Below are 27,195 nucleotides of genomic sequence, written 5' to 3' on the forward strand. Positions count from 1 at the left end.
AAACTATAAAATCAATACAAATAAATTATATTGGTTAATAGTCCAGGTGTGGTGGCTTGCACCTGTAATTCTAGCACTCTGCAAGACAAAGGTGGGTAAATCACCTGAACTCAGAAGTTTGACACTGGCCTGAGCAAGAGCCAGACCTTCTGTCTATGAAATATAGAAAAACTAGCCAGGTGTTATGGGGCTAAAAAGTAGCAGTTTAAAAATCCTCTAATCATAAATCTTGAAGACACTTAAACATTATATACTTGAACCCTGTTTTACAAACAGGTACAAGAAACCAAAATGGCCTGCTAACATAGCACAGCAGTTAGTAATAAAGTGGGGGATAGAACCTAGGCGTCCGATACCATCCAGCACTTGTTCTACTGTATGACCGTAAACCAGTCAGTAGCATTTTTAGGGAAACCCCTTGCTGAAATATTAGGAAATAAAGCCACCCTGTGAGGAGCTCTTGTAGTTTAGTACTAGAAAACACACATATTTTAAGAGAACAAGAGATTTGCACTAAGTTAAGCACAAAAGTACTTAGGAGTAAATAGCAAGTTATCCCATCAGTGGCTAGAGAGTATAAACATAAGCAATATTAAATGAAAGAGTTGAGTTCTAATTTAATGAAGGTATTAAACACTAAAATTGAGTTTTATTCTGGATTCCAGTGGAAAAGCACATGATGTGGCCAAACCAAAATAGTATAACTTATAGTACAGACTACTTTTATTTCCCTTAAATCAGATTATTTATCAGTGTTAGGACTATAGATTCACAAATTCAATAGAAAAAGTACTCATCCCTCTTATGAGAGATAGGTGAATAAGTAGCTAAATAGTGACTAGCACACGTTAGAGTCTCAGTAAATATTTACTAGATGTATGGATATATGGGGGGGGGTGTTAGAAAGATAAATGGATATTGAATTTGTTTCTTTAGGTCTGCCTCCTTTCCTTTCTTTTTTTTTTTTTTGAGACAGAGTCTCACTCTGTTGCCCAAAGTGCCATGGCCACAGCCTAGCTCACACCAACCTCAAACTCATGGGCTCAAGCAATCCTCCTGCCTCAGCATCCTGAGTAGCTAGGACTACAAGTGCCCATCACAACACTCAGCTGATTTTCCATTTTTAGTAGATGTGTGGTCTTGCTCTTGCTTAGGCTGGTCTTGAACTCCTGAGCTCAAGGGAACCTCCCACCTTGGCCTCCCAGAGTGCCAGGATTACAGATGTGAGCTACTGCACTAGGCCTTGTCTCTTTTATTTTCTACATTAAGATACCTGTTTCAGTTTCTCAATTCATAGGTCAAAGATCTAGAGGTTCTCACAACCTATAAAAATAGACTACAAAAATTGACCTGACCATTTCATGTCCCCTTTTCCCCACCATGAACACCAGTTTCCTATCCTTCTTTTCTTTTTTAACCAGAGCAACCCAACTCCTGGACTTCCTGTATTAAAAATATAAGGTGACTGGGCGGCACCTGTGGCTCTGTGGGTAGGGCGCCGGCCCCATATACTGAGGGTGGCGGGTTAAACCCAGCCCTGGCCAAACTGCAACAAAAAAATAGCTGGGTGTGGCGGGCGCCTATAGTCCCAGCTACTCAGGAGGCTGAAGCAAGAGAATCACTTAAGCCCAAGAGCTGGAGGTTGCTGTGAGCTGTGAGGCCACGGCACTCTACTGAGGGTAACAAAATGAAACTCTGTCTCTAAAAAAAAAATAATAAGATGACAATGATGGAAATAGCAGAATACCAAGGATATTTTTCATGTCCACATCACCTCTACAACCCTTAAGTTTTGAGAGATGATCAAATAACCCAATTTGTTTTCTTTTCCTCTTTATTCTATAGTTATCATGTGATGTAAAATTAGATCCTCGCCCAGAATACCATCGGTGTATACTTACTTGGCATCACCAGGAACCACTGCCTTGGGCACAGAGTACAGGTGAGTCATTCTCATCTGTAGGTATGCCTATGCACCCATCTGTTAAAACACAAATTTATGTATAATAGTCTTCCTTGGTTATAAGGAATTTTGTACTTATTGTAAATTTTTCTTTTTGAAAAGTTAGGTAAGTTAAATTATGCCTAAATAGTACAGCATAATAGGACAAGAGTAAAAAAAATTAACAGAAGTTTAGTTATTGCATTGAGCCATATTTTCCAGATAAACATTTGAAATAGAAATTTAGAATTACAGAAGATTTTGATCTGTTTGTTCAACTAATAGGTTCTCTACATAACTTTATAGGAAAAGGAAAGAACTGTGGCTATGCCACCTTGTAATGTGAGATTAAAGCCCAATTTGTAATGTGATTCTCTGTAGCCTGTACTATACTGCAGATACTAGTAAATTTTAAGAGCAGAGAAATCAATACTGAAATTTAGAATTCTGTAGGTATGTCTTCTGGATTTTAAACTTTTATCCCCAACCTCACTAGTCATATTTTACCTAACTTTTGATTTCAACTGCACAAAAACTGTTTTACCCTTTAAACAAAGATCACATCAAATGAAAACATCAACCAACATAGTGATTAAGTACATGATCTTTGCCACCAGAGAGAAGTGATTCAAATTGTCTATCACCTAGTTAGTAGGATCATAGGTAAGTTATCCAAGACTCAGGAGTCTTATAGATCCAAATAAAATAACTAAGCAAAGTGCCTCGTACCTTGTCTGGCACTTAGTACAGAAATTGTAGCTGGTGCTGTTACTATTGCTTTAATGGGTTTGTAAAGTCTCTCTTTGCAGACACATGCAACATTTCAGCCTGAATTGAAAAATTTGTGCCATTTTATATAATTCTTTAAAATCCTGGTTTTATTCTTTTAAGCAAGAATTTCTAATGTAATGTTTACTTTAAAGAAAAGTTTCAGTGAGAAGGTGGTAGGATATAGTAGTATGGGCTCTTGAAAAACATACTGGGAAGTCTGATCATCTCTCCTCCTCTTGAATCCCTGTATTTCTGTCAGTTCTCATTCTGAAAACATCTACAGGGGCTCCAAATGTATATGCTGTGATGTCCACGCTGCTGTACTGAGAGTATTTCTTTCTAGGTAATCAGATGAGCAGCCGTCTGATGAGCATGCGCAGTGCCAATGGATTGTTGATGCTACCTCCAAAGACAGAGCAGTACGTGGAGCTCCACAAGGGCGAGGTGGTGGATGTCATGGTCATTGGACGGCTATGATGGTCACCAGCAGGAGAACGCTTTGATGCATGTCCACATATCATTGACTGTATCCTGTAATATGCAACGGCACAGCTAGTTTTTCTGATTTGGATAAAAGTTGATCTGTATAGTCAACATCTTGAACTATATTTCAAATGAATTTAAATACCTTTTAAAGAAAAAAAAACACCTAAAAATAAATCATACCAGACAACTCTATTCTGATTATATCAAAGCAAATTTTTCCTTTCTTGCAAATTGCTTTGTGTGTTCAATGCTAGGTCTGATAGCGATAGCTTTTAGTAGACAGCAGTAGGTGCCTGCAGAACTTGTGTTTTTTCTCATCTTTAAAATACAACTACTTATGCTCTTAAATCAAGGCTGTCTGCTTATTTATACTAGCGTAGGCAACACTTGGATTTCCCTTCTTAGTAGGCTTCATAATCGCTTTGCAGAGAGCTTTTGCTTGTTCTTTATCATGTATCTCGTGTTTATGTGCACAGTGCCAAAAGAAGACCAACAGGGTGGAGGCTCTGGCCGGCCACAAGAACCATGCCCTGCAGAGCGTCCAGGGAGGTTTCTGATCCTAGTAGCCTCACGGCACAGTACTCTTGGGCAGTAACTGGATACTTTTTATTTGAACAAACAAACTGAAGAAAATAATGCTTCCTTAAGTGCTGACAGCCTTTTTAAACCAATACATTTAAAATTGTACAGAACAAAAAAATAAAATCAAAGACTGATCTTGTACAGATATTAGTGTTACCAGCATTCATGTGGAAATCAAGAGCAAAGACAAAATAATGTTAAACAACTCTGTACCATAACATTTTCTGTAATGATACTAAAACTTAATGAATAAAAAAATCCTTGATCATTATTTAAAAATGTATCGTGTTGGCCTTGTTATTAAGAAAAGGAAGATGACGTTTCATTCTAATGAGACTCTACCTGGAAAAAAGGTATAAAGATGGCCTACCAATATTCAGTGGTATAAAGGAGATCTAAAATAAGGTATAGGGGGGCGGTGCCTGTGGTTCAGTGGGTAGGGTGCTGGCCCCATATACCAAGGGTGGCAGGTTCAACCTGGCCCCAGCCAAACAAAAAAATAACTGGGCGTCGTGGTGGGCGCCTGTAGTCCCAGCTACTTGGGAGGCTGAGGCAAGAGAATTGCCTGAGTCCAGGAGTTGGAGGTTGCTGTGAGCTGTGACACCACGGCATTCTACCAAGGGTAATAAAGTGAGACTCTGTCTCTACAAAAAAAAATAAAATATGGTATAATGTAACTATACCTTACTGTTTGGAAAAAATAGCATTGTGATTTATAGCATTGTGAAAATACAGATTAGAAAATAAGGGAAACTGCAGTTGGTCTGGTCTGGAGAATAGCAAGCAATATTAGAGGAAGTATATTTGAGGACTTAGAAAAAAATTAATTCTTATTGGGCGGCGCCTGTGGCTCAGTCGGTAAGGCGCCGGCCCCATATACTGAGGGTGGCGGGTTCAAACCCAGCCCCTGCCAAACTGCAACCAAAAAATAGCTGGGCATTGTGGCGGGCGCCTGTAGTCCCAGCTGCTCGGGAGGCTGAGGCAAGAGAATCGCTTAGGCCCAGGAGTTGGAGGTTGCTGTGAGCTGTGTGAGGCCACGGCACTCTACAGAGGGCCATAAAGTGAGACTCTGTCTCTACAAAAAAAAAAAAAAATTAATTCTAATTTTAGATGCTATAAAAGCAAATCACAAACATCTATAGTTCTGTGGAACAGAGGGAGAAAATAAGTAAGCACCCAAAAATTATACATTAGTAAAAACATTTTTATCATGTTAGGAAGTGAGAATTGGGTAAAACATGCTGACCCCAGAAAATACAACAAATAAACTATACTCTATCCGCAATGGCTCTTTTAATATAAATTTAGGGGTACTTTTCAAAATAGCAGTAACAAGGAGATGTTAAATATGCTATAAAATGTGCTTAGAGGCTCAGCACCTGTAGCTCAGCCACTAGGACGCTGGCCACCAAACAACAATAATAACAACTACAATAGCTGGGCGTTGTGGCAGACACCTGTAGTCCCAGCTACTTGGGAGGCTGAGGCAAGAGAATCACTTAAGCCCAGAAATTGGACTCTACCCAGGGCAAGAGCCTGAGGCTCTGTCTCAAAAAAAAAAATAACAAGTGCCCATCAACCCATGAACGGATTAATAAATTGTAGCATATGTACACCATGGAATAATATGCAGCCTTAAGAAAAATGGAGACTTTACCTCTTTCGTGTTTACATGGATGGAGCTGGAACATATTCTTCTTAGCAAGTATCTCAAGAATGAAGAAAAAGTATCCAATGTACTCAGCCCTATTATGAAACTAATTTGTAGCCTTCATATGAAAGTTATAACCCAGTTATAACCTAAGAATAGGGGGAAAAGGAGGGAAGGAGAGGGGGGAGGATGGATGGAGGGACGGTAATGGGTGGAACCACAGCTATGGTGCATCTTAAAAGGGTACATGTGAAACTTACTAAGTGTAGAATATAAATGTCTTAACACAATAACTAAGAAAATGCCAGGAAGGCTATGTTAACCAGTGTGATGAAAATGTTTCGAATTGTATATAAAACCAGTGTATGGTGCCCCATGATCGCATTAATGTACACAGCTATAATTTAATTTTAAAAAATGATAATAACTACAACAAAAAAATAGGCAGCGCCGGTAGTCCCAGCTACTTGAGAGGCAAAGGCAAGAGAATCACTTAAGCCCAAGAGTTTGAGGTTGCTGGGAGCTATGATGCCACGGCACCCGAGGGCAACACAATGAGACTCTGTCTCAAAAAAAAAAAGTGCTTAGTAAAGCAAATTACAAAATTGGCCTACTAGTAAACAAAGTACTAAGTGATGACAAAGGCAAGTGGTAAAAAGATACTAATATTTGATACTGATAGTTGATGTTTCAAGTTGAAAATAAAATGTATTTAAATTTTCTTTTATATTTATAATCAAAGAAGTTAAAGTTAGTTACTAGAGATCAAATGAAAGAGTATGCAAAGAAATCTTTATCTACATTCATTCAAGAATATAGCCGCCCAGCTATTTTTTTGTTGTGTTTATTTATTATCTACTATGTGCTTGGTTACAAAGTATACCATGCTACTATTTACAAAACGAATAGCACAGAGTACCCAACATTATACTCTATCAGGAGATTTTAAAAATGTAAGTAACTGGCTCTGCGCCTGTAGCTTAAGCCACTAGGGCCCCAGGTTCAAACGCAGCTCAGGCCTGCCAAATAACAATGACAACTACAACCAAAAAATAGGCGGGCATTGCGACAGGCACATGTAGTCCCAGTTGTTCAGGAGGCTGAGGCCAGGGAATCACTTACGCCCCAGTTTGAGGTTGCTGTGAGCTATGACACAACAGCACTCTACCCAGAGCAACAGAGTGAGACTCTGTCTCAAAAAAAGAGTAAATATTTATTCAATAAAACATATTATGTAGGCTCGGCACCTGTAGCTCAGTGACTAGGGCACCAGCCACATACACCCAGGCTGGCAGGTTCAAGCCCAGCCTGGGCCTGCTAAACAACAATGACAACTGCAACAAAAAATAGCCAGGTGTTGTAGCGGGCATCTTAGTCCCAGCTACTTGAGAGGCTGAGGCAAGAAATTCACTTAAGCCCAAGAGTTTGAGGTTGCTGTGAGCTGTGACCCCACGGCACCCTACTGAGGATGACATAATGAGACTGTCTCAAAAAATATAATATTATGTACAGCTTACTATACATCAGGTATTATTCTAAGCACTTTAAATATGTTTAATTTTCACGTTGTTATTCCTGTATTTCAGGTGGAAAAACTGAGGCACCAAGAGATTAAGAAACTTGTCCATGGTCACATAGATAGTATAGAAAAGGAGCAAAGATTCAAATTTAACAATACACCTCTAGAGTCCATACTCTTGAACACTAAGTTATAGAAATAGAAAATTGATATGTGTGAAAGACTGAAAAAATACTTATTTAAGGCCCAAACTATTTAGTTTTTAAATTCCAAGCTTTGAAACTAGATTTATTCTAAAGACAATAAAACTGTTGGAGAGTCTATTTTTTTATTTTTATTTTTATTATTATTCTTATTTTTTTGAGACAGAGTCTCCAGCTGTCACCCTGGGTAGAGTGATGTGACATCACAGCTCACAGCAACCTTAACTCCTGGGCTCAAGCGCTTCTCCTGCCTCAGCCTCCCAAGTAGCTGGGCCTACAGGTACCCACCACAACGCCCAGCTATGTTTTGGTTGCAGCCGTCGTTGTTGTTTGGAGGGCCCGGGCTGGATTTGAACCCACCAGCTCAGGTGTATGTGGCTGGCACCTTAGCCGCTTGAGCCACAGGCACCGAGCCTCTATTTTTTTTTTTTTAATTCAGGTTAATGTAAAGGTACAAACAACTAGGTTACAATATTTGCATTCGCTAGGTAGAGTCTCTCTTGTGGTTGTGTCCCACACCCAAAAGGTGTGCCATATACTCTTACATTGTGCCCATTCAGTGGGAGCACACCAAGCCCCCCTTCTCTTCCCCTCCCCCACCCCATTCCTTTTGGAGATTTTTGATTAGGGTAGTGTCTTAATGACACCTTTGGTTTTAGAGAAAATACTCTGGCAGCACTGAGTGGGATAGATTTAGACTGGAGAGAAACTGGAGTGGCTGTACCAGTGAAGGGTAGAGGTGATGATGATGGGAGGGGTCAGGATAGATGAATGTGTTTCTGGAGATAAAGAATGGTAAGAATTTTGCAACCGATTTCAAGGAAGTTAGAAGACTAAGAGATGATTCAAAGTCTTCAGTCTTGGCTGAGAAAATGCCAAAACATTAACAAAAAAGAAAGTAGGAAAAATAGATTTTGTGCCGGAGCTGGAGGGTTTGGACATGTGTTTGAGAAGCCAGCGGAGAACTAAGGTAGATGTGTCTTGCTGGCATTTCAAAGTCCAGGATATAAGTTCACAAAGGAGATACTGGCTGGATACAACCTGGAGAATCATTCACATGTAAGATGTGATGTAAGGATGGATGGAAACAGATAATGAAAGAAAGACTTGCCAAGAAAAGAGGACAGAGCCTTTGGGTGTTAGAGGGAAAAGCTGTGAATGGAATGATGGGAATAGAAGTTTATAGAAGAGAAGAAAAAGGAGTGCAGGGCCTCGTAAACCAAAGAGGAAAGTCTCCAGGAAAAAGGATAATCAACTGGCTTTTTTTTTTTTTTTTTTTTTTTTGCGGTTTTTGGCTGGGTCTGGGTTTGAATCTGCCACCTCTGGCATATGGGTCTGGCGCCCTAGTCCTTTGAGCAAGAGGCGCCATCCAACAACTGGCTTTTTTTTTTTAAGAGTCTCAGTTTATTGCCCTTGGTAGAGTGCTGTGGCATCACAGCTGACAGCAATCTCAAACTCCTCAGCCTCCCAACTAGCTGGGACTACAAGCACCCACCACAGCACCCAGCTATTTTTAGTGGAGATGGGGTCTCACTCTTTCTCAAAGTGGTCTCGAACTCATGAGCTCAGGGAATCCACCCGTCTCAGCCTCCCAGAGTGCTAGGATTACAGGTGTGAGCCACTGCACCCCGCCAGGTTAATCAATTGTTACATCCAAAAGAAAGTGCAAGAACAATGAAGGCTGAAAAAGAGGTATTAATTAGGCAATCAGTTGTGAATTGTAAGAGTGCAATTTTAGTAGTAGGTTGAGAGCAAAAGATAGATGAGATTGCAAAGTAAAAATTGAGTGTGAATTCTTTAGAACTTGAGTATGAGGAAAGGAAGATAAACACAAGATGGTGGCTTGAACTGATAACAAGGTAGAGGAAAAACTTGTTTGGAGTTTCGAAAATGGAGAAACAGTAGCCATGGGCATATTAAAAATGCAAGAATAGGCCAGGCATGGTGGCCAGGCATGACAGGCCAATGCAGGTGGATCACCTCAGCTTTACAAATGTGAGACCAGCAAGAGCAAGAGCAAGACCTCATCTCTAAAATTAGCCAGGTGGGCGCCTGTAGTCCCAGCTACTCAGGAGGCTGAGGCAAGAGAATCACTTGACCTCAGGAGTCTCAGGTTGCTGTTAACTATGATGCCACCACACTCTACCAAGAGAGACAAAGTGAGACTCTGTCTCAAAAATAAATATGCAAGAGTAGGGCCCTAAATGGAGGAAGAGCTGGATTTAAGGACCATATCATACACGCAGTCTCCCAAACCAAAAACCATAGGCTGGAGGAAAAAAGAGAATTTTTTTCCTTCTAAGATAGAAAAGGGAGAAAATAAGGGCACATTTGAATTGGTACAAAGGATATTTAACTTCAAAAGATTCAAATGAAATAGCTCTACGTAGGCTCGGCGCCCATAGCTCACTGGTTAGGGTGCTGGGACATGCACCAGGGCTGGGGAGATGGAACCCGGCCCAGGCCTACTAAACAATGACAACTACAACAAACAAATAGCCAGGTATTGTGGCGGGCGCCTGTCATCCCAGCTATTTGGGAGGCTGAGGCAAGAGAATCACTTATGCCCAAGAGTTTGAGGTTGCTGTGAGCTGTGATACCACAGCACTCTACCGAGGGAGACATAGTAAAACTGTCTCAAAAACAAAAAAAGAAAAGAAATAGTTCTACTTAGCAATTTGGACATCATTGTTGTCTAATCTATTGCATTTATTAGGCCAAAATTATTTAACAATTAAGCATATATGGCATATCACATAACTTCTTTGGCTTAGTAGTTCAAAGACTGTGGAAGATGTTTCAGGTTCTTCGAAGTTAAGCAGTACCTTTTAACCAGATTTTTTGGCATTTTGTTTTGGTTGTTTCAACCATAACACACAATGAAGAAAAGAATATAAGCAGCTTGAATGTATGCAAATAAATGGCTGGTGATGTTGCATGTTACATAAGTATATTCTTTGATGGCTTTCATTTTTAAAACTATTTGCTAACCAACAAAACTTTGTAACTCTAATCTAGCAGTTCTCAACCTGTGGGTCACGACCCCTTTGTAACAATGAAAATACATCCTGCATATCAGATATTACGTTACAATTCATAACAGTAGCAAAATTACAGTTATGAAGTAGCAATGAAAATAATATTATGGTTGGGGGTCACCACAACACGAGGAATTGCATTAAAGGGTCACGGCATTAGGAGGCATTAGCATGAAACCCTAACAAGGTAAGTCATTATCATTCCCAATTTATAGAAAGAACAGAAATGAAACCCGAACAAGGTTAGTCATTATCATTCCCAATTTATAGAAAGAACAGAATTTATGTAAGTACAAAATTCAAAACAAATAACTGTGTATCATGTTATTCTAAAGAGGATCTAGATTAAATAATGCATTGTATTGTAATGTTTATGAGATGTATTATTCTTGACTCTCTAAGAGAGTTGTGTTATTTCAGAGTTCATCAGTAACTTGGCTTAGAACCTAAAGGTTAGAGAATTGTTCAATTCTGGCCATTCTGCATGGTCATTTACCAATAATTTCCCTTGTAGTCTTTTCTAATGATTTAATTTATTGAACGAGCATTTATTAAATGAGGCTTACAGTGTGTAAGGCTCCATGCTAGGCACTGAGAATGCCATGATGAATGAAACAAAATCTCTGATACTCAAGGAAAAGAGACAGATTATGAGAAAGGAAAAAAAATAAATACTAACTAGAAAAAGTCTATAACGAAAATCCAATATGTTAGAGAGTGACTGGGTGGAGGCCTAAATCAGATTCAGTGGTTGTGTCAAGGTCTGCTCATTTTTTTTTTAAAGGCACATATCACACTAAGTATTTCGATAGAGAGACTTCCATGTAGGAATAAGTTAATAGGCGTTGGAGGCCTGGAAAAGCATCAAGGAAACACTGAGATATCAAAGGAAGCAACTACCACAACTAGGGCTGGAGGGTTGGGATGGAGGGGTTAGGGGAATAGAATGTGGAAGCTCAGAGGTCAGACCCTTTGGAGCTAGGACCCTGCCCTCTAAAGAGAGGGCCCTGCCCAGCTGCTGACCCTAAGAGTGGAGAAAAACAACGCAAGCTAGAACAGATTGCTGTTGCCAGGGTGACGCTGACAGAAAGAACAATCCAGCAAGAACAGTCCTTTCCTCTTTCCTCCTGCTTTCCAAGCTCCCTCAAGTCTGATGCAACCTACTGTTGAACCAGACAGAAGGCCAGCCGGAGAAAGAAATGTAGTTTGCAGAATTCCAACACCAGCAGGAAAAGGCAGAGTATACGATGGCGGATTTGGAGCTGAGACCATCACTTATCAAGTAATTGAGAAACATGTGACATGTGAGCTGTGTTCTGAAAAGCTGGGAGAAGAGCGTATGAGACAGAGGAAAGGGTTTAAAGAATGCAGCATCAGAAAGGAGGCAGAAGCCTGACGGAGCAGGGGATGAGTCTGAAAGGTACCTGGAGAGAACTGAAGCCAGGATGGAGCCAGAACCTGCTCACAAAGCTATAAACATCCTGAGTATGTGCATACACCTTCTGATATACGTCCCCTCTTCTAAGAGCATTGGGAAGCCACTGAAGGTTTCAGAAAGAAAAGGAAAAAGAAAAACGCCAGTTGAATATGAAGTGAAGGGTTCCTGTAAACAAGCACCTCATTCTCTTTGCCTCTGACCCGTGTTCCTCTGCCTGTGTTTTGTTTCCTGGTTAATGGCACTGTCACACAGTCTCCCAAACCAGAAATCGTTGAGTCATCTTACTTCTCACCGCCTACATCCAATGAGTCACCAAATTCAGTCAATTCTGCTAATAGTTCCTAAATTAACCCCCTCCATTCCATTCCCATTGTCACTGCCTTGGTCTCCACACTTCCAGAATTGCCTCCCCAAATCTACCCTTCACACTGCTCTCAGAATGATCAATCCAGAGCATACGTCTCCCCATGTGGAACCCTATTAGAAAACCACTGCAGCTGATGGCATCCTACCACCAAGTTGTGGCACTCAAAGCCCTCCACGATCTGGTCCCTCCTTCCCAGCTTCATTTTCTTCTCCCCTTTAATTTTATGTAACCTCAGATCATTTGCAGTAACCCCTCTAAACCTCTCATTTTATACCCTTGGTGCCTTTGCTCCTGCTGGGGCTAATCTTTGAAGATTTAGCTTAGACATTAACTCCTCTCAGAAGCCTTCCCTAAAGCCCCAAATTGGACAGTGTGCCCTTCAGGGTCCCAGAATCCCCTGGGCACCCCTCTATCTTATCACTGCATCACATTGAAATAGTGTGTAACACGATCCCTTCTCTACTTGATGGTAAGTTTCTTGAGTACAGACATTATTCATCTTTGTAGCCCAGCATGGCATGGTGCCCAGTAAGTATTAGGTACTGATTACTGAACTCACCAATAGAATTGACCTTGCACAGCCTCACCAGGAAGTCAGAGAACGAACATGGTAGGACACGTTCATATCCCAAGCTCAGAACATGCAGCTGAGAGGACCCTGTGGCACGAACAAGCAGGCCCATCGTGAGGGGGCAAGGACAGAGGGCTAATCGGCCATGGACTACACTTTGCCAAAGTGCCTCAAATTCATACTTATGACATCATCTCTAAGCGAAGTCATACATTTAATTTTATATTTTGTGCATCTTAAAAGGCATTAATATTTTAAGGGTAAATGTTTAAAATATCCCATGATTTTTATTTCCCTCTTTTGGTGTTTCTTCACTTTTTAATGTATCAGTAGCCTCAAAAAAAAATGGAAATGAGATAATACCAAAGAGCTTCATGAAGGCACTACAGAATTAATATATCATCAACATTGAAGAGGTAAATCAGATTATGCAAAAATGCTTCCTGACTCTCCAGCAAGAACAGCAGAAACACGAATGACAAATATGCTGAATGAAGAAATAAATGACGAGAAACCTATGACTAAAGAAAGAATTCGTCCATCTGAAAGACAGACGGCTCAGCACAGACTAGGAAAACAGAGCGTCTAAAGCAAAAATAACAGAGAACCCGTTGGGCCTCCACAGAGGGAGGCTGCTCCTCCCTGCAGACTGAGCCAGATACACGCCTTGAGCAGTCAGGGCCTGATGCCATTAAACACTCAAGCTATACAAGCAGCCCTCAGCCCTGTTTCTCAGCAGCCTCCCTCTAAGAATGCTACGTTCTTATGAAGCTTTTCTTCATAGAGGCTTAGCATGCTTTAAATATATTTAACTCTCTGAAAATTAGGGCATAGGGAGATTGAATGAGAAACTATCAGTTGAATGATAAATGATATGAAGTATTTTCAAATTTGCAGTGACATCTTTTCCATGGTATGCTATTACTAACTTGACTTTTCTCTCCAACGAAGCCTCTGAAAACCTCACACCACCACCAGAACCCCCAGCCTGCTGTATGGGTTCCACAGGAAGGGGGGCTCACTTCATCTCAGTGGAGGAGCTGCAGGCTTCTCGCTCCTGGTGCTCTTCTCTTACTTCAGGGGCTATGTCAGCAAAGAGATTGTGATGCAGGACCAGCGGAACAATGCCCAGAGCAGCCTGGCCTGAGCTTCTTTTCACCAAGCTGTTAGTTGCCTGCCCAGTAAACATGAACATTTTCTGCTAAAGAAATGTGAAAAGAGTAGAAAGTGCTGTTTGGAGACTGTTCTCCTAGTTGACACCCAGGAGATCTCCAGAGATCTATTTCAGCCTGGCCTCTAGGTAAGTGACAGCCTGGTTACTGCAGCTTGGGTGTGCACCTGAGGGAAAAAGAAATGGGTAGTTCAATTAATTCTGATAATTCAAGGGCAAAATGTCCATTTTTGTCCCCAACTTCTCTTTTCCTTCTAGTTTAATTTCTTACACCTCAACCAAAGCAAGCAGAAAATCTCAGAGATGCAACACCTGGTGACAGGATTTCTTTTTGTCAAAAACAATTAGAGAGTTTGAATAGGAAATGAAAGCATGTCCTTCTGGATTATTTTAAAATTTTAATTTTTCAAACTTTTATCCCAATTTTCTCCCCATAAGTGACTGAAAATTAAATCAATTTGTAGCAAGACTGTTATTTTTAGTTATTCAAATGGGAGAGAAGATCCAGGACACAGGGATTTCTGCTCAAAGCTGAAAAGGTGGGGCTGGGATGCCACTGTCAGAAGAGAGGGCCACCATAGTTAGACCTTCTCAAAGGTGAAACCAGAACTGCAACCTAGGATTGTGATAGACATATCCTGAAAATATTTTTGTTAGTGTGGTAGGAATCTCAGGAAAAAGTCATCTAGGTCAATGCCGTACTTCAAAGTGCTATGAGGAATTAACTCAGAGTGCCAAGTATCCCAGAGAGCAGCTTTAATGAGTGACAGGTAAAGGCCATCATTTAAGAACTATCATGTAGGGGCGGCTCCTATGGCTCAGTGGGTAGGGCGCCAGCCCCATATACCGAGGGTGGCGGGTTCAAGCCCAGCCCCGGCCAAACTGCAACAAAAAAATAGCCGGGTGTTGTGGCGGGCGCCTGTAGTCCCAGCTACTCGGGAGGCTGAGGCATGAGAATTGCCTAAGCCCAGGAGTTGGAGGTTGCTGTGAGCTGTGTGATGCCACGGCACTCTACCGAGGGCGATAAAGTGATACTCTGCCTCTACAAAAAAAAAAAAAACTATCATGTAATTACAGACAAGAAACAACTCAATTAGAAGAAAAAGGCCACATAAAAATCTAAGGGGTGGATATATGGGTGTTCACTATAGAATTCTATCAACTTTGACATAGTTTTGAAAATTTTCTATAATAAAATATTAAGGGGAGGCTGGGCAGGTAGGCTCATTCCTGTAGTCCTAGCCCTCTAGGAGGCCAAGGTGGTGGATTGCTGGAGCTCAGGAATTCAAGACCAGCTTGGGCAAGATCAAGACCCCGTCTCTAAAAATAGCCAGGCATTGTGACAGGTGCCTATAGTCCCAGCATGAATAGACAATCCCTCTGAATTAGACAGTCAACTAAAACACTTCACACTGACTCCTCAGACTCCCACTCCCCTCTTCCCAATTTCCATTAACATTCAAGCTGCTACATTTCCAAAAAATTCTAGATGACTGCATTCATCCCTGAGAAAATACAATATACCTCATATTGTACAATACAAGGTACCCTCATACCACCACATACCCCAAATCTATATCTGAGAATTCTCAGTAGAACACACAAATGGGAACATCCTGGGAACATCACAGAAAACCCAGACCAAGGCTGAAGTAACTCCACCCCTGAAACATACACAGGTCATGGCTCCTCCTGTTGATTGAATGGTTCTGGTTTCTGATCTGCACTCGGATTTAAAACAGAATCTTGGTACTTTCTCTTTTACTAAAAGTAACCAACATTGCTTTTTCAAATAAAAATTACACTGTAATTCAGCAGGAAAATTACAACCTGATTTAACTGTCTACTGAATTAATCTCCATTCAATTGGAACTGCAAAAAGAGAGAAAGACAATTGAGGGGGAAGAAAAAGCACAAATTAAAAGAAATAGCAAAGACTCTAAAGGATCTGCTAGTGATAGGCTACGTTGAAGTCCGTCTCAAGTGGCATTTGGGTTCTCATGTCACCCTTGCTCTGCAGCACAGAGGGTGCCCTTCTTACAATCATCCTCTGCATCTCGCTTGCTTAATAACACGTGTGGGACATTGAGTGGACCTAGTGAAAGGAATGAATTATTGGAAAAATATAAACCATCATTGTGAAAATTAATACACAGTCCTAGTAGAACAAATTATAACAAAAGATTTCCTGTATCTATGAAATATGTTTCCACAATGGCTTACAGCAACAGTGCTTTGCTTCTCTGCTTTAATTCACATATTCATTCAGCATGCACTTATTGTAATTATATTTTAGGTACATTAAGCTTGCTTTTAATATAATTAATCTTTTAAATATAAAACTTACTCTTTAGGAGTTTCATATTGCATGCCTCAACTTTACATATATTAATTAATATTAACAAAGCATGATAGCATGAAACTTCATAAAGAATTAGTATTAACAAACTCTGCTTTATTGTTTATATAGAATCTACAAATATTCAGCCTTTTTTTTTTTTTTTTGAGACAGAGTCTGTAGGCTATGAGCTCATTGCAACCTTGCCTCAGCCTCCTGAGTTGCTGGGACTAAAGGTGCCTACCACAACGTCCAGCTAACTTTTCTATTTTTAGTAGAGATGGAGTCTCACTTTGCTCAGGCTGATCTCCAACTCCTGAGCTCAATCAATCCACCTGCCTCCATCTCCAAGAGTGGTACAATCACAGGCATGAGCCACCATGCTGGCCAAATATTCAATTTATTAATAAGTAAATTTCATTTGCAAAATCTCTCTGCTCTGACTTAATCATCATGAAGGCTGTAGTCATATGGTTCCCTCTGACAAGGTAATGGGCACAGAATGAAGCAAGATGAACCCAGATCCACTATTCATGTTTTTCATTTACCTTTTTAAAAAATATATTCATGGGCTGGGCACAGTGGCTCATGCCTATAATCCTAGCACTCTGGGAGTCTGAAGCAGGAGGATCACTTGAGGTCAGGAGTTCGGGACTTGCCTAAGCAAAAGCAAGACGCCCCCCCGCCCCCCCCCCAGCCCTGTCTCTACTATAAATAGGAAAAACTATTAGCCAGGTGTGGTGTTGCATTGTCTGTAGTCCCAACTAGTCAGGAGGATGAGGCAGAAGGATTGCTTGAGCCCAGGAGTTAGAGGTTACAGTCAGTTATGACAATGCCACTGCACACTAGCCAGGGGAAAAAAATTTGTAAAACTAGAAAGACATATACTGAAACTTTAATACTATCTCCAGGTATTAAGAGTGAACCTAGTAAATAGTTAATTTAATGGCTAATCTAATGGTTTAATTCTGGGCCAATGGAAAACTATGTGGTAATGTAGGGTGGGTGAAGCTAAAAAAAATGGGTTCACAGAACCATTCATCTGCTTTAAGGAAAGTCACGGTTGGCATCTATTCGTAAACAGGAAACATACCCTCCGATATGTGGGTGTTTTCATTTTCTCTGAGTAATTTTTTTTCAAATGTGCACTCTTTCGCCTGTCTCTGGATGAACAACACTTGAGTGCTGCATTTCCTCAATTCAAAGATCTATCAGTGGCCATAAATTCCCCCCAGTTACCTGTTGATCCAGCTCTGGCTGCCAGGGACTCCCAGCAGAGGAACTGTCCTGTGCTGGGCTGTGTGTCCTCCGCTTTCCAGCAGGGGGCAGTGCCGCCCACCTGAGCACTGATACTGTGGGAGTGGGAGGAGGGAGGTGAGAAGCAGGAGCCCAGCAGCGACAGCGCTTCGGCGCAGCAGGACTTGGATGAAGTCAAGTCGTCCCTGGTCAACAAGTCGGAAAACCAGAGCAGCAGCTCGGACTCAGAGGCAGAGAAGTGCCCACAGCCCTCCTAGGATGCCTTCCAGAAGCCACAGGACTACTTCACCAAAGTGAGAAGGCCCCAGGATGGCACGTTCTTTAAGGGCCCCCCTACCCTGGGACCCCTTCCTGATGACCCCGGACCTGAGCAGCCTGTACCTCTCCAATGGACCCCTGTCTCCAGGAGGAGTGTGCACCCTGAGACTTCAACCCACAGTAACTGTTTCACTAGGGTCGGACAGAGACCAACTGAAAATGAGACAGAACCACTTAGCCCCACCACACCAAACAGGTCCCCAGTTACTCAGGCCGTAGCACTGTACGGGTCCTCAACAAAGCTCCAGGGGAAAAATCAAATGGTGTAAAATAATCATGGGGCAGAACCAGAGGAAAAACTCTGGTAACATGAATAACCAGAATAGATCAACCCCCCCAAGGAAAGATATGGCAAATGTAACTGAAGATCCCATTCATAAACAGCTAGCCAATATGTCAGAAATGGAATTCAGAATTTGGATAACAAACAAGATTAATAGAATGGAGGAAAATTTGGAATTAGAAATTTGAAGAGCAATTCAAAAGTCAGAATTAGAAATTCGAGGAGAGTTTTGACACACAGGGTAAGTGGATAGCCACTTCAGCAGTGATTCCAGCGACAAGCACTTCCCTGAGAAAGCTTCTGCTCATCCACAGGCACGAGAACTTAAAGAGCAAGAGGAAGTGAAAGGAAAATTAGGGCAAGGAAACAGATAAAAGAAATCACCGATGAGGAAGAATCAGCAGAAAACTCCAGGCAACATGAAGAACCAGTCCAGAACAACCCTGCCAAGGGACCATGAGGTAGCTACTGCAGAGGATTCTACCTATACAGAAATGTTAGGAATGACAGAAAGGGAATTTAGAATACACATGTTGAAAACAATGAAAGAAATGATGGAAACAATGAAGGAAACTGCTAATAAAGTGGAAAATAACCAAAAGGAAATACAAAAACAGAATCAAATCAGAGATGAACGATATGAAGAATATAAAAAGAATATAGCAGAGCTGAAGGAAATGAAACAGTCAATCAGGGAACTTAAAGATGCAATGGAAAGTATCAGCAACAGGTTAGACCATGCGGAAGAAAGAATTTCAGAGGTAGAAGACAAAGTTTTTGATATAACTCAGATAGTAAAAGAGGCAGAAAAGAAGAGAGAGAAAGCAGAGCATTCACTGTCAGAATTATGGGACTTTACGAAGTGTTCCAACATACGAGTTATAGGAATTCCAGAAGGGGAAGAAGAATGCCCCAGAGGAATGGAAGCCATACTAGAGAATATTATAAAAGAAAATTTCCCAAATATCACCAAAGATTCTGACACACTGCTTTCAGAGGACTATTGGACCCCAGGTCGCCTCAACTCTAACCGAGCTTCTCCAAGACACATTGTGATGAACCTGTCCAAAGTCAAGACAAAAGAAAAGATTCTGAAAAGATTCAGGAGTAAGCGCCAGTTCACCTACAGGGGCAAATCCTTCAGAGTGACCGCAGACTTCTCTAATGAAACTTTCCAAGCAAGAAGACAATGGTCATCTACCTTTAATCTACTTAAACAGAACAATTTCCAGCCCAGAATTCTGTACCCTGCTAAGCTAAGCTTCAAAATTGATGGAGAAATCAAATCATTTACGGATATACAAACATTGAGGAAATTCGCCACAACAAGACCAGCTCTACAGGAAATACTTCAACCTGTTCTGCACACTGACCACCACAATGGATCAGCAGCAAAGTAAGAACTCAGAAATTAAAGGACAGAACCTAACCTCTGCACTGATGCAAAAGATAAAACTAAGCAATGGACTCTCACAAAATAAGACGAATAGAATACTACCACACTTATCAATTATCTCAATAAATGTTAATGGCTTGAATTCCCCACTGAAGAGACACAGATTGGTTGACTGGATTAAAAAACACAAGCCATCCATTTGCTGTCTGCAAGAAACACACCTGGCTTCAAAAGACAAATCAAAGCTCCGAGTCAAGGGTTGGAAGACAATTTTTCAGGCAAATGGAATTCAGAAGAAAAGAGGAGTTGCAGTCTTATTTTCAGATACATGTGGATTTAAAGCAACTAAAGTCAAAAAAGACAAAGATGGTCACTTTATATTGGTCAAGGGAAAAATACAACAAAAAGACATTTCAATTCTAAATATCTATGCACCCAATTTAAATGCTCCCAGATTCTTGAAACAGACCTTACTCAGTCTGAGCAATATGATATCTGATAATACCATAATAACAGGGGACCTTAACACTCCCCTTACAGAGCTGGACAGATACTCTAAACAGAAATTAAACAAGGATATAAGAGACTTAAATGAGACCCTAGAACAACTGTGCTTGATAGACGCATACAGAACACTCCATCCCAAAGATAAAGAATATACATTCTTCTCATCATTCCATGGAACATTCTCCAAAATTGATCATATCCTGGGACACAAAACAAATATCAACAGAATCAAAAGAATTGAAATTTTACCTTGTATCTTCTCAGACCATAAGGCACTAAAGGTGGAACTCAACTCTAACAAAAATGCTCAACCCCACCCAAAGGCATGGAAACTAAACAATCTTCTGTTGAATAACAGATGGGTGAAGGAAGAAATAAAACAGGAAATCATTAACTTCCTTGAGCATAACAACAATGAAGACACAAGCTACCAAAACCTGTGGGATACTGCAAAAGCAGTTTTGAGAGGAAAATTCATCGCTTTAGATGCCTACATTCGAAAAACAGAAAGAGAGCACATCAACAATCTCACAAGAGATCTTATGGAATTGGAAAAAGAAGAACAATCTAAGCCTAAACTCAGTAGAAGAAAAGAAATATCCAAAATCAAATCAGAGATCAATGAAATTGAAAACAAAAGAATCATTCAGAAAATTAATGAAACAAGGAGTTGGTTTTTTGAAAAAATAAATAAAATAGATAAACCATTGGCCAGACTAACGAAGAATAGAAAAGTAAAATCTCTAGGAACCTCAATCAGAAATGATAAAGGGGAAATAACAACTGATCCCACAGAGATACAAGAGATCATCTCTGAATACTACCAGAAACTCTATGCCCAGAAATTTGACAATGTGAAAGAAATGGATCAATATTTGGAATCACACCCTCTCCCTAGACTCAGCCAGGAAGAAATAGAGCTCCTGAACAGACCAATTTCAAGCACTGAGATCAAAGAAACAATAAAAAATCTTCCAACCAAAAAATGCCCTGGTCCAGATGGCTTCACTCCAGAATTCTATCAAACCTTCAAGGAAGACCTTGTTCCTGTACTGCAGAAATTATTCCAAAAAATTGAGGAAGAAGGAATCTTCCCCAACACATTCTATGAAGCAAACATCACTCTGATACCAAAACCAGGAAAAGACCCAAACAAAAAGACCAATCTCACTCATGAACATAGATGCAAAAATTCTCAACAAAATCGTAGCCAATAGATTACAGCTTATCATCAAAAAAGTCATTCATCATGATCAAGTAGACTTCATCCCAGGGATGCAAGGCTGGTTTAACATACGCAAGTCTATAAACGTTATCCACCATATTAACAGAGGCAAAAATAAAGATCACATGATCCTCTCAATAGATGCAGAAAAAGCATTTGATAAAATCCAGCATCCTTTTCTAATTACAACACTGAAGAGTATAGGCATAGGTGGCACATTTCTAAAACTGATTGAAGCTATCTATGACAAACCCACAGCCAATATTTTACTGAATGGAGTAAAACTGAAAGCTTTTCCTCTTAGAACTGGAACCAGACAAGGTTGTCCTCTGTCACCTTTACTATTCAACATAGTGCTGGAAGTTCTAGCCAATACAATTAGGCAAGACAAGGAAATAAAGGGAATCCAAATGGGAGCAGAGGAGGTCAAACTCTCCCTCTTTGCTGACGACATGATCTTATACTTAGAGAACCCCAAAGACTCAACCACAAGACTCCTACAAGTCATCAAAAAATACAGTAATGTTTCAGGATATAAAATCAATGTCCACAAGTCAGTAGCCTTTGTGTACACCAATAACAGTCAAGATGAGAAGCTCATTAAGGACACAATTACCTTCACCATAGTCTCAAAGAAAATAAAATACCTAGGAATATACCTAACGAAGGAGGTGAAGGACCTCTATAAAGAAAAGTATGAAATCCTCAGAAAGGAAATAGCAGAGGATATTAACAAATGGAAGAACATACCATGCTCATGGATGGGAAGAATCAACATTGTTAAAATGTCTATACTTCCCAAAGCAATCTACCTATTCAATGCCATTCCTATCAAAATACCAACATCGTACTTTCAAGATTTGGAAAATTGATTCTGCGTTTTGTATGGAACTGGAAAAAACCCCGTATAGCTAAGGCAGTTCTCTGTAACAAAAATAAAGCTGGGGGCATCAGCAGACCAGATTTTAGTCTGTACTACAAAGCCATAGTGGTCAAGACAGCATGGTACTGGCACAAAAACAGAGACATAGACACTTGGAATCGAATTGAAAACCAAGAAATGAAACTAACATCTTACAACAACCTAATCTTTGATAAACCAAACAAGAACATACCTTGGGGGAAAGACTCCCTATTCAATAAACAGTGTTGGGAGAACTGGATGTCTACATGTAAAAGACTGAAACTGGACCCACACCTTTCCCCACTCACAAAAATTGATTCAAGATGGATAAAAGACTTAAACTTAAGGCATGAAACAATAAAAATCCTCCAAGAAAGCATAGGAAAAACACTGGAAGATATTGGCCTGGAGAAAGACTTCATGAAGAAGACTGCCATGGCAATTGCAACAACAACAAAAATAAACAAATGGGACTTCATTAAACTGAAAAGCTTCTGTACAGCTAAGGAGACAAAGCAAAGAGACAACCTACACAATGGGAAAGGATATTTGCATATTTTCAATCAGACAAAAGCTTGATAACTAGGATCTATAGAGAACTCAAATTAATCCACATGAAAAAAGCCAACAATCCCATATATCAATGGGCAAGAGACATGAATAGAACTTTCTCTAAAGACGACAGACGAATGGCTAACAAACACATGAAAAAATGTTCATCATCTCTATATATTAGAGAAATGCCAATCAAAACAACCCTGAGATATCATCTAACCCCAGTGAGAATGGCCCACATCACAAAATCTCAAAACTGCAGATGCTGGCGTGGATGTGGAGAGAAGGGAACACTTTTACACTGCTGGTGGGACTGCAAACTAGTACAACCTTTCTGGAAGGAAGTATGGAGAAACCTCAAAGCACTCAAGCTAGACCTCCCATTTGATCCTGCAATCCCATTACTGGGCATCTACCCAGAAGGAAAGAAATCCTTTTATCATAAGGACACTTGTACTAGACTGTTTATTGCAGCTCAATTTACAATCGCCAAAATGTGGAAACAGCCTAAATGCCCACCAACCCAGGAATGGATTAACAAGCTGTGGTATATGTATACCATGGAATACTATTCAGCCATTAAAAAAAATGGAGACTTTACATCCTTCATATTAACCTGGATGGAAGTGGAAGACATTATTCTTAGTAAAGCATCACAAGAATGGAGAAGCATGAATCCTATGTACTCAATTTTGATATGAGGACAATAAATGACAATTATGGTTATGGGGGGGACAGAAAGAGGGAAGGAGGGAGGTGGGTGGGGCCTTGGTGTGTGTCACACTTTATGGGGGCAAGACATGATTGCAAGAGGGACTTTACCTAACAATTGCAATCAGTGTAATCTGGCTTATTGTACCCTCAATGAATCCCCAAAAATAAAAAAAAAAAAAGAAAAAAGAAACTTCGGGTACAACGAATACTATTTGGGTGATGGGCACACTTTGAGTGACCGAAGCATTACAAAAGCAATCCATGTAACAAAAAGCATTTGTGCCCCCTGAATATTTTGAAATTTAAAGAAAGAAAAAGAGAAAACGTGGCTGGCCCTATATACGGAAGGCGAGGGTGGCGGGTTCAAACCCAGCCCCAGCAAAAAAAAATAAATAAATAAATAAATTCGAGGAGAAATTCAAAAGTTGTCTCAAGAATTTAACAAATTTAAAGACAAAACCACCAACATTTTTGATGCACTGAAGCAAGAATTTGCAGCCCTCAACGATCTGAAAAATACAGTAGAATCCCTCAGTAACAGAGTGGAGCAAGCAGAAGAAAGGATCTCTGACACTGAAGACAAAGCTTTTGAACGCTCCCAAACTCTCAAAGAGGAAGAGAAATGGAGAACAAAAACAAATCATTCTCTCAGAGTGCCCTGGGATAATTCCAAGAAGGCTAATATCCACCTCATTGGAATCCCTGAAAGTGATGAAGTGGCCTTGCAAGACACAGAGGCCCTTCTCCATGAAATTATGAAAGAGAATTTTCCAGACATGCCAAGAGATTCTGAAATTCAGATAGCAGACCATTTCAGAACTCCAGCACGACTCAATCCCAATAAGACATCCCCCAGGCATATCATAATTAACTTCACTAAAGTTAATATGAAAGTGAAAATTCTGAAGCAGCCAGACGTAAGAAATCCATTACCTACAAAGGGAAGAATATTAGAATGACCTCAGATCTCTCTGCTGAAACTTTTCAAGCCAGAAGAGGGTGGTCATCGACTTTTAATCACCTAAAACAAAATAACTTTCAACTCCGGATCCTGTATCCAGCTAAACTGAGTTTCATTTATGATGGAGAAATTAAATACTTTAATGAAATTCATATGTTGACGAAATTTGCCATAACCAAACCAGCTCTTCAGGATATTCTCAGACCTATCCTCCATAATCACCAGCACAATCCTCTACCACAAAAGTAAACTTACTCAGAAACTTTTGATCAAACTCTAACTTCCACAGAAGCGAAAGGATTAAAAATGTCCACTGGACTTTTGAAAAACTTGATACCCAAAATTTTACCAGACTTATCAATATTCTACATTAATGTGAACGGCTTAAACTGTCCTCTAAACAGGCACAGGTTAGCTGACTGGATACAAAAACTCAGGCCAGATATTTGCTGCATACAAGAGTCACATCTTACCTTAAAAGATAAATATAGACTCAGGGTGAAAGATGGTCGCTCATATTTCAGGCAAATGGTAATCAGAAAAAAGCAGGAGTTGCGATTCTATTTGCAGACAAAATAGGCTTTAAACCAACAAAAGTAAGGAAGGGTAAGAATAGTCACTTCGGGCGGCGCCTGTGGCTCAGTCTGTAGGGCGCCGGCCCCATATACCAAGGGTGGCGGGTTCAAACCCGGCCCCAGCCAAACTGCAACCAAAATATAGCCAGGCGTTGTGGTGGGCGCCTGTAGTCCCAGCTACTCGGGAGGCTGAGGCAAGAGAATCACTTAAGTCCAGGAGTTGGAGGTTGCTGTGAGCTGTGTGACACCACGGCACTCTACTGAGGGCGATAAAGTGAGACTCTGTCTCTACAAAAAAAAAAAAAAAAAGAATCAAGAATGGTCACTTCATATTTGTTAAGGGTAATACTCAATATGATGAGATTTCAATTATTTTTTTTGAGATTTCAATTATTAATATCTATTCACCTCAATTTATAAGAGAAACTCTAACAGACATGAGTAACTTGATTTCCTCCAGCTCCATAATTGTTGGAGATTTCAACACTCCTTTGGCAGTGTTGGATCAATCCTCCAATAAGAAGCTGAGCAAAGAAATTTTTGATTTAAACCTAACCATCCAACATTTGGATTTAGCAGACATCTACAGAACATTTCATCTCAACAAAATTGACTACACATACTTCTCATCAGCTCACAGAACATACTCCAAAATCGATCACATCTTAGGTCACAAGTCTAACCTCAGTAAATTTAAAGGAATAGAAATTATTCCTTGCATCTTCTCGGACCACCATGGAATAAAAGTTGAACTCAGTAACAACAGGAATCTGCATACTCATACAAAAGCATGGAAGTTAAATAACCTTATGCTTAATGAAAGCGGGGTCAGAGATGAGATTAAGAAGGAAATTGCCAAATTTCTGGAACAAAATGACAATGAAGACACAAATTATCAGAACCTCTGGGATACTGCAAAGGCAGTCCTAAGAGGGAAATTTATAGCACTGCAAGCCTTCCTCAAGAGAACGGAAAGAGAAGAAGTTAGCAACTTAATGGGACATCTCAAGCAACTGGAAAAGGAAGAACATTCCAACCCTAAACCCAGTAGAAGAAAAGAAATAACCAAAATTAGAGCAGAATTAAATGAATTGAAAACAAAAGAATTATACAACAGATCAATAAATCCAAAAGTTGGTTTTTTTAAAAGGTCAATAAAATAGATAAACCTCTGGCCAACCTAATCAGAAAAAAAGAGTAAAATCTCTAATCTCATCAATCAGAAACAACAAAGACAAAATAACAACAGACTCCTCAGAAATTCAAAAAATCCTTAATGAATACTACAAGAAACTTTATTCTCAGAAATATGAAAATCTGAAGGAAATTGACCAATACTTGGAAGCACGTCACCTTCCAAGACTTAACCAGAATCAAGTGGAAATGTTGAACAGGCCCATATCAAGTTCTGAAATAGCATCAACCATACAAAATCTCCCTAAAAAGAAAAGCCCGGGACCAGATGGCTTCACATCAGAATTCTACCAAACCTTTAAAGACGAACTAGTACCTATATTACTCAACCTGTTCCAAAATGCAGAAAAAGAAAGAAGACTACCCAACATGTTCTATGAAGCAAACATCACCCTGATCCCCAAACCAGGAAAAGACCCAACAAGAAAAGAAAATTATAGAGCAGTATCACTAATGAATATAGATGCAAAAATATTCAACAAGATCCTAACACACAGAATCCAGCAACACATCAAACAAATTATACATCATGACCAAGTCAGTTTTATCCCAGGGTCTCAAGGCTGGTTCAATATACATAAATCTATAAGTATAATTCAGCACATAAACAAATTAAAAAACAAAGACCACATGATTCTCTCAATTGATGCAGAAAAAGCTTTTGATAATATTCAGCATCCCTTCATGATCAGAACACTTAAGAAAACTGGTATAGAAGGGACATTTCTTAAACTGATAGAGGCCATCTACAGCAAACCCACAGCCAATATCGTATTCAATGGAGTTAAATTGAAATCATTTCCACTCAGATCAGGAACCAGACAAGGCTGCTCAGTGTCCCCATTCTCTTTAACATTGTAATGGAAGTTTTAGCCATTGCAATTAGGAAAGAAAGGTGATCGCAAGGGTATCCATATAGGGTCAGAAGCGATCAAAGTTTCGCTCTTCGCAGATGACATGATTGTGTATCTGGAAAATACCAGGGATTCTACTACAAAACTCTTAGAAGTGATCAAGGAATACAGCAGCGTCTCAGGTTACAAAATCAACATTCATAAATGGTAGCCTTTATATATACCAACAATAGTCAAGCTGAAAAAACAGTTAAGGACACTATTCCGTTCACAGTAGTGCCAAAGAAGATGAAATATTTGGGAGTTTATCTAGCAAAGGATGTGAAAGATCTCTATAAAGAGAACTATGAAACTCTATGAAAAGAAATAGCTGAA

At 40.0% G+C, this 27,195-nt stretch overlaps 1 protein-coding gene across 11 annotated transcripts in view; it reads left to right on the top strand.

Annotated features, from left to right (window-relative positions):
• Positions 1-4,060, top strand: part of GPHN (gephyrin) — a 708,676-nt gene extending 704,616 nt beyond the window's left edge. For all 11 annotated transcript variants that reach the window (XM_053602269.1, XM_053602258.1, XM_053602260.1 and 8 more), the window contains 2 exons: positions 1,846-1,942; positions 3,057-4,060. In XM_053602269.1, the coding sequence (XP_053458244.1) occupies positions 1,846-1,942; positions 3,057-3,190 (231 nt within the window). In that variant the 3' untranslated portion in view covers positions 3,191-4,060. The remainder of the gene's footprint in view (positions 1-1,845; positions 1,943-3,056) is intronic.
• Positions 4,061-27,195: the final 23,135 nt, after the last annotated feature.

This window comes from Nycticebus coucang, chromosome 9 (assembly GCF_027406575.1).
Source record: "Nycticebus coucang isolate mNycCou1 chromosome 9, mNycCou1.pri, whole genome shotgun sequence".
Classification (NCBI taxonomy): Eukaryota; Metazoa; Chordata; class Mammalia; order Primates; family Lorisidae; genus Nycticebus; species Nycticebus coucang.